Source organism: Crocuta crocuta, unplaced genomic scaffold, assembly GCF_008692635.1.
Source record: "Crocuta crocuta isolate KB4526 unplaced genomic scaffold, BGI_CrCroc_1.0 scaffold273, whole genome shotgun sequence".
Classification (NCBI taxonomy): domain Eukaryota; kingdom Metazoa; phylum Chordata; class Mammalia; order Carnivora; family Hyaenidae; genus Crocuta; species Crocuta crocuta.
This window is the reverse complement of record NW_027529425.1, coordinates 5,735,927-5,744,277: the sequence shown is the minus strand read 5'-3', so window position 1 is coordinate 5,744,277 and position 8,351 is coordinate 5,735,927. Positions and strand designations below refer to the sequence as shown.

The 8,351-nt window shown below is 59.8% G+C and overlaps 1 protein-coding gene across 1 annotated transcript in view; it reads right to left on the bottom strand.

The window, feature by feature from the left end:
- Window positions 1–4,580: 4,580 nt before the first annotated feature.
- Window positions 4,581–8,351, bottom strand: part of IQCE (IQ motif containing E) — a 44,656-nt gene continuing 40,885 nt past the window's right edge. Inside the window, exons 24-25 of the mRNA XM_077758845.1 lie at window positions 7,563–7,661; window positions 4,581–6,435 (exon numbers count right to left, since the gene is read on the bottom strand). Of these exons, the coding sequence (XP_077614971.1) occupies window positions 6,323–6,435; window positions 7,563–7,661 (212 nt within the window). The 3' untranslated portion in view covers window positions 4,581–6,322. The remainder of the gene's footprint in view (window positions 6,436–7,562; window positions 7,662–8,351) is intronic.

The following is an 8,351-nucleotide window of genomic DNA, read 5'->3' as shown; positions in this document are numbered from 1 at the left end:
GTGCATGTCTGTCAGCGAGTGTCTGCCTGTGGTCGGGCGTTCTGCACAGCAGCCCCGGGCCTGGTGGCAGACTGTGGGGTGAGGACGATGGAGAGAGACGGGGCCCATGCCCAGGTGTTCTGGCCCAAAAAACCAAGTGGCTCGTGGCGATGCCCACAGAGACATCACTGGATTGCTGGACAGGGGGCAGGTTAGGGGCGAAGGTCATTGAGCTGGGCCAAGCTGAGCTTGAGGCATCTGAGACACGTTGGTGCCGATGTCCTATGTGTGTTTGAGGAGTGTGGGTATTGGGGACGGAGCCCCGGGGATGCCCGCATCTAACAGGCAGGGGAAGGGGCTAGTTACAGGGGAGAAAGCTGGTTACAGGCCAGGGGCAGGAGAAAAATCGTGTAAGGGGAGAGATGAGACATGAGGGCAGGGCCACCACATCTCACTCTGCTGCTGAGAGTGAGAGCCAGTGCTGAGCTGGGGAAAAGATGGCCTAGATGGTGGCAAGAGACGAGGCCACCATCAGCAGGGACAGCCGCACTGGGGCCCTGACCCCAGCCACTCCCCCTTCCTGGCTTTCACTCCTTCAGAACCTACGGCGGGAAGGGGAGGGTGGAGGAAGCAGGCTGCCGGGCTGGGAGCCTGAATGGCAGCCCCGGGGGCCTTGGCACTCAGTGGACCCGGGCCTTTGAGTCCCAGGCTGTTCTGGAGCTTAATTACCGGCTAGCTCCGGGGCACCTCTCTCCCTATTCAGAAAGGGCTCCATGGAAACTTCACAGACTCCTCGGGCAGGCTCTGGCTCACGGGGCTGCCCCTCTGCACTGTCAGCAGCCCGGCTGGGTTCCCAGGATATAAGTGGAAGGTACTGGCCGAAGGCCATTAGCTGGTATCCCAGCCCGGAACATGGGCCTGTTCCTCCTCCTCATTCATGTCCTCAGTCCAGTGGCAGGTGCTGAAAGGAACCGGGGATTCAGACTCTGACAGTTTTTCTCATATTCCTGGTGACTTTTGAAGAATCTCATTAATATCATCTTGGTGAAGGCCTGGGGGGAACTCTCAGTTAAGAGTCTATAAGGAGGCCCACATGCTCCTTGTGGGCCAGGCTGGCCACTACTTTCAAACTAACAGTTCCCAAGGGCTGCAAGCCAGTGGCAGGAATGGAGAGTGGGGCGTGTGTGTGCCTATGTGTGTGTATCTGTGTGCATGCTTACAGATCCACGTGGCAGGAATGGGAAGTGGGGTGTGTGTCTGTGCATGTGTGTTACCTGAGTGCATGCTTACAGATCCACGTGGCAGGAATGAGTGGGGCATGTGTGTGCTTGTGTGTATCTGCGTGCATGCCTCCAGATCCTCATGGCAGGAAGGGGGAGCAGGGCGTGTGTGTGCATGTGTGTTACCTATGTGCATGTTTACAGATCCTCGTGGCAGGAATGGGGAGCGGGAGTGTGCATGTCCGTATCTCTGAGCATGCGTGCAGATCCACACGTCTGTCTACAGCTGGCCAGGGCCCGAGGCCAGGCCTTACTCCTTTACCTTGCAAGCTGCAACTAAGACCCCCCACCCTAGAGGCTCCCTCTCTGTGAGTGAACCCCAGCCTCTCAGGAGGACACACAGGGGCAGGCGTGTGGCTGGGGAAGGTGTCTGATGCGCTCAGCCCTCTACCATCAGACTCCTTAAGGCCCAAGCAGATCCTTGCTCGACAAAGCCCAGAGCCTTCCAGACAAGCCATGTGTGGAGACACGCGGTGATGGGGCAGGAGGCGGGCTCGGGCGAGGCCAGAACCGGCTGACAAGCCCCTGGAGGGGCTCCGGTGGATTCCCGTGGGGTCTATGGGCCCAGCAAGCAGCAGTGTGCAAACAAAAGCTTGAAAAGCAGTATTCCCCAGAGATCAGCTTTCTCCTGCCACCGGCTTTGTGGATTCCTGTCAGAGATTCCTTCCTTGTTCTGAAAGCAAAAGCTGAGTAGAATTTGGAGAAACATCCCCAAGTGAGAACACATGTTCAGTTCTTTTTTAAATTTTTTTTTTTTTTTTTTTTTTTTGAGAGTGAGTGCAAGCGCAGGAGTGGAGGAGGAGCAGAGGGAATCTCAAGCAGGCTCCTTGATCCCAGCCAGACCCTGACCTGAGCCAAAATCAAGAGTCACACGCTCCACTGACTGAGCCACCCGGGAGGCCCTCACACTTTCGTTTCTTGATGCCCAAGTCCTCATAGGCCAGCAGGGAGAAAGGAGAGAGGGGCAGCGTAAGAGGAGGGAGTGGTGGGCTGGCAGCAGGGCCCCTTCCCTCTGGCCGGCCCTCTACATCCCAGCTGGGGCCAAGCAGAGGCCCAGGGGCCCCTGAGAGGGAGGCTTCTGAAGCACCCAGCTCAGGCTGCAGCGTCACGCCCCTGGGGGTAGTTAAAAGTGACAGGATTTCCGGGGCACATGAGACAGACATCCTGCCAAGGCCACTGACGAGCAGTGCAGAGTGAACCCTCCTCCTTTCCGAGGACTCGTGCATGAATGGTGCATTGAGTCAGAATGAATTCTAAACAGAAGTGCCGAAGGCTGGAGGGGCCCTGCTCCCTGTCCTGAGCCACCTGATGGTGTCATGTTTAAGTCCCAGGTGGGATTTCCCATCTTTCAGGACACTTAGCCGGCAGGCATGTGGGGCCAGTGGGCCCCTGGGAACTCGATAAGGTGGGACCCTGGGAGGTAGCCCACCGGACCCCCTCCTTCTCCCCAGTCCTCCCTGCCCCCCCGCCCTCAGAGACGCTGAGCCATGTGACAGCAGGCGCTGCCTCCTGATCCACAGCAGGGGCTTTTCTTTAGCTCATGTGGACTCCCCAGAATTGAAACTGCGTTCAGATCGTGAAGGGTAGCGGGCTTTCCGTTCGGGGTGTTTAGTTCTTTTTTTAAATTTTTTTTTAAATATTTTTTTTATTTCTAGGAGAGAGAGAGAGACAGACAGCGTGAGCAGGGGAGGGTCAGAGAGAGAGGGAGACACAGACTCTGAAATAGGCTCCAGGCTCTGAGCTGGCTGTCAGCACAGAGCCTGACGCGGGGTAACCCACGAACTGCGAGATCATGACCTAAGCGAAAGTCGGATGCCCAACCGACTAAGCCACCCAGGCGCCCCCAGGGTGTTTAGTTCTTGAAAGCAAAGCACAGGGAGAAAGCTGTGCGGTGCTCACTCCGGCAGACGAGCCAGGCTGGCCTACCTTCTAACACGGTTGGTGCTTTTGCCAGGACAGAGGCTTCCACTCCATCTGAAGGGCTGAGAGCACTTGTCAGGACGACAGGGGACATTCACAGGACGGAGCACAAACAGCATGTGCTGTTGGAGCCATTGGTCTGCTCAGAGTCTCTCCCTCACACAGTGTCCTAAAAACTCCATCGCAGGGCCCCCCGGGGGCTCAGTCGGTGAAGCCTCTGACTCTTGGTTTCAGCTCAGGTCATGATCTGCCAGTTCATGGGATTGAGCCCCGTGTCGGGCTCTGTGCTGATGGTGTGGAGCCTATTTGGGATTCTCTCCCCCCACCCTGCCTCTGCCCCTCCCCACTCATGTCCCCCCCAAATAAATAAACTTCAAAAAAAACACCAAGCCATCAAGCTGCCCAGTCAGTGGCCTCCCCACTGGGTGGTCTCCCCAGCGGGCCCTCACCTGTCCACCCCACCAGTGGCACCTCCCGGCTGAGAGCCTCTCCCGGGTCACTTGGCACGGAGACCCGCAGCCGAGCGCCCTGGAAACCGCCTACCACCCAGCTTGCCCCTCGGCACGGCACTCACACCTCCTGGCTGGGCAGCCGCCTGGTCCCACCCCAGCTCTTCCCACTGGCACTGCCCTCTGTGCCCTCTCTCAGCGTGTGCCTGGTGGGTGGGTACGAGTCCAGGGCCGCAGAGGGCCATGGCACTGCCAGGATCCCCCGTGACCACCTGGCGCCATCCCTGGCTCCTGGGCTGGGGTCTCCCACGGCCCAGGCAATAGGAGCAGCATCTCAGTGGCCAGGCCAGGCCAGCCTCAGTGCATGCCAGTGGCGGACAGCACCACTTCAGGAGGGAGGGGGGTGGCAGTGGCAGCAGCCTGGAAGCCTCCCCTCCCCTGCTCAGAAGGCCGGCTCTGGTGGGGCAGGTCAGCCGGATCAGGGCCGGGAGATGCTGCTGCTGCTCTGGCACCGTGAGGGCAGCCAGGGTGGAGACAGGGCGTGCTTCTCAGATCAGCACTGCCTGACAGCCCCCAGCCGGCATGCAGGCCCTGTGGTGACAGCAGGGCACAGTGAGCCACACATGCTCCTGGACTCCCCCCGGGAGGGCATGGATGCCTCTGGGGCGCATAGTGCCTGACGTCGCAGGTGCCTATCTCCCTTCTGCTGGACCCTCCCCAAACTGGCCTTGGTGCCCTGAGGCTGTGTCTGGGGAGCGCCTGGGGCCGAGCGGGCACATCACCGTAGGCCCTCTAGGCCCTTCTTGCTCTCAGCCCTGGAAGCCCAGCCCTGTGGCCTGGAGCTCTCCTCAGGGCCTGCGGGGTCACAGAGCCACCAGGCTGGCCCCCAGAGGGCGCGCACACTGCACCAGAGATGAACTCAGCCTGGACGTGCATCAGTGACTGAGGCAGCTTTGAAAATGTTTGCTTTTAATAGATCAACAAGAAGAAGCGCACAGGCAGACGAATGTACATATTTACAATGCTTGGGGGTGTCTCCTTGGAAAACACAGGCGCACAGGCCAGCCCGGACACCATGCAGGGCCTTGTTCTCCAGGCCCAAGTGATGAGTAGGACGGAGATGCCCGTTGTTTGAGTGCTGGGCAGGCCCCCAGGGCTTGCCCAGCCCCTACAGAACCTTAGCTCTGAGCTCGGGACCCAGACGAGGATGGTCGGGTCAGTAGGGAACAGACCCCACGCATGAAACAAGCCAGGGATGGCGGTGAATTCGGTCCAGTTACCAATCGGTCCAGTGAGAGAGAAAAAACAAGAAAATGGACTTCGCAGCCCACAGACTGAGCAAATGAGACTAAACAAGCTGAGCCTTCTGGCTGAGCTTTTTCTCCAGCTGTTGTATGGACACAGCCGGGCCGGGTGGTCCTGGGGTGGACACAGGTGGGCGACGCTGCACACCCAGCTGGTCCTGGTGCCGGAAGCTTCCTGACCACAGGGAGGAGGCCCAAAGTTTTCCCCAGAGAAGAATTACCTACTCCCCAAGTTTGACCTTGGAAACAATGCAGCCGGCACACTCCGTCCCGGCCAGAATGAGCTTCCTAACAGCAGCTGTGGGCCCGGGGAGACTCGGATGCCCAACCTGGGGGCACGGGGCTCTAGGTGCCCTTGACATCGCACCCATGCCTGAGGCTCTTTGCGGTCCCATGAGCAAGGGCTGACCTTGCAGACAAAGGGGGAGCTCTGTGGCACAGCCTGGGCCGGAGCCAGGGCCTGCATGCAGCAAGGGCCTAGGGCGCCCCCCACCTGTGGCCACTCTGATCCCTCCCCAGGGTGAGCCCAGCAGCACTCCTGCTCTGCCCCGGGGCCTGGGGCCAGCCGCCCCGCTGCACTTCTCAAAGGCAAACCTGATGCTACTTTGTGGTTAGAGTTTGGTACTTTTTAAGGCTTGATCTACCCACTGACAAGATACTGCCAAACTCCTTCCTAGGCACAGCAGCTCTTGGGGACAGGGCCCTGGGAGTGGGGACGATGGCAGGTGAAGGTCTGTGTGGAGAGGGGCAGGAGGAGGAGCCTGAGGACCATAAGCCCATCTTGGGGCCCCGACGTCTTCATGTCTCATGAGACTTGGAAACGCCATCCCCTGTCACAGGGGTCTGTCCCGTCTCTCTCTTCCAGAAGGTACGGCCTGGCATATCCTGCTTCACCTACTTACTGGGTGGAGATCAGAGCACGTGGTGCTGGAGAAGATGTGGGAGAGGAAGGAGGTGCCGTCGGCGCGGCTCTAGACAAGGCTGGTCTTCCGGCTCCCGGCCAGAGGTGCCTAGGAAGCTGCTCCCGAGCACGTGAGTGCAGGGTTCCTGGCTGGAGGTGCCCAGGAAGCCGCTCCTGAGCAGGTGTGTGCAGGGCTCCCCGCTGCCCTGCCCAGGCAGAAGCGGCTGTGTGTCTGAAACTGAGAACCAGCCCAGCTGGCCCTTCCCGGGGATGAAATCAAGGCACTCAGGATTCCCTGAACAACCAACCAAAAAGGTGACCAAACGCAACAGAAGAGAAGAACCGATGAGGGCACTGAGGTGTGTGTGGAGCAGGGAGCTCTTTCCTAACAAGATAAAATACTTTTCAGTCATAGTTAGGACGCACTTCATCCTCTGAACCCTGAGCTTCCCTGCAGGGCCGTCGCCGTGTGAGGGGCAGGCCCGGGGCCTAGGGTGGGGAAGTGGCCTTCCGCACGGCCATAGCTGGAGCCACCACAATCTCATCGGAGTCGTCGGAGCTGCTGTTGTCCGCGGGTCCCGGTCCCGAGGGAGAGGACAGCCCTGTAAGGAACCAGAGTGGGGTCATCACCACAGCTGCTCAGGGCTGGGGTGCACCCTGGCTGCCAGTCTTGGATGCTCTGCACAGCACCTACTTCCTACCAGGCAAGCCCCAGGTCAGGCCCAAAAGTAGCGAGGGAGGGAATGACCTTCGGGATTAGTGTCACACAGAACCGACCACCTGAGTCTCCAAGCTCAGTCCTGGACACTGTGGCCATTTCCAAAAGGCAGACACCTGCAGAAGGTAAAGGCCGGCCAGCAGTGGGCAAGCTCGGGCTCGGCCAAGGGTCCTAGGGGCCACCCTCGCCACAGCACCCCAAGCCTGGGGCCTGGGCAGAAGCTGTGACCCAGCGCTGGCAAGGCTGGCGGCCACCTGTGTTGTCAGAGCCCGCTTCCTGGTGGCACATCCACCTGGCAGTAAGGCAGGGCCACACAGCACCCGGCAACCCCTCTCCTGCACTCTTCCCGCAACCTTCACAGCAACCTTCCAGGGTCCTCCTTCTACGCTGGAAGGGACGCCACCTGTAGACCGCCTGTGCCCTGGGGGGGCCTGGCGAGGGCCCAACAGGGTGAGGGATGGGAGGAAGGGCCACACTCTGCCTGGGGAGGAGTGAGAGGGGGCCGGTGCTGGTCTGGGGTAAAGAGGGAAGGAAGCTGGGCTCAGCTGCTCCTGGCGCTTTCGAGAGAGCATATGAGAGGAGAGCCTTAGGATGCTAAAATGTTCGTCTTCAAGTTTTTTTTTCTTCAAAAACACTGTCACAATCGGACCAAACAAAGGCCAGACCGCCCTGCTGGGAACTGAGAGCAGCGTGTGTGATAACCCCCTTGGCAGGAGACGACACAGTGTGGGGAGGGACTTCGGGAGCCCGGAGTTCTGGACGGCTCTGTGGGCCCCAAGCATGTGCGTGTCTTTCAGTGTATCCTGCTGCTGCTGCCGTTCGCTCAATACTTGGGGCCTGGGGGCCGCCATGGTGCAGCATCTGCGAGCTCTGACAGGCTGGGCCTCGTGACTGGAACGGACACAGCGTGATTTCCCACGCTATGGTGATGTCCAGGGCAGATGCCCCCTCAGCTCCTCGGGACCTTCTCTGAGACCCAGTCCCCCAAAGGCCGCAGCCGCTCCCACTCACCGGAGCAGGGCTGCATGGCTGCTGGCTTCCCCGGTGCCTCGGCCTCGGCCGCCGGCCCGTCCATGGTCTCCCCGCTGCTCGCTTCACTGTCCTCTTGAGCTGAAACGACATGCAAACTAGAAGTGCCTGCCCTGTACACGGCTGGCGTGGGACCCGGGAGGGATTCGTCACCTCCACCTGTCTTTACACCTCAGTGGGTCTGGCTTCCTCTGGTGACGTTTCCTGACGTGAAGCACCACTTCCCACCTGTCTTCAGACTCCATCTCTGTGACCTGCGAGCTCAGGACAGAAAAGTCCCGGAAATGGTCCCACTGTCACTAATAGGACCTCAGGACTGCATTTCTTGGTCCAGTGACCATCTCAGACCTCATGGCACCACCTTCTTGCTCATTGCCAACATCACAGTAAGAGCACGAATGAGTCACAGAGGAGGAAGCGTGAGGAGAGGTCACGATCGCGGGGCCTGAAAGCAACGTCCAGGCTCTCACCTGGCATCTACTTCACGTGCGGGGAGACAGGCCCCGAAGACCAGGGCCCTGCCCGGGACACCACGTCTGCCACCAGGCAGAGCTGGGCTGGGGCTCGCCACTAGGGCGCAGCACCCCTGCCAGTCCCAGGGGTCTCTGCACTGTCTGGGGTCTTCGTGGGGCCGAAGAGCAAATACAAGCAACGCTTCACCTAAACTCAACAAACAGGGAAAGCCCTGGCCCAGAGGGGGGAAACCAGCAGCTCCAGTTAGAGCCAAGAATCAGAACGAGTCATGATGCTCCAACCATGTGGCCTGCAGGT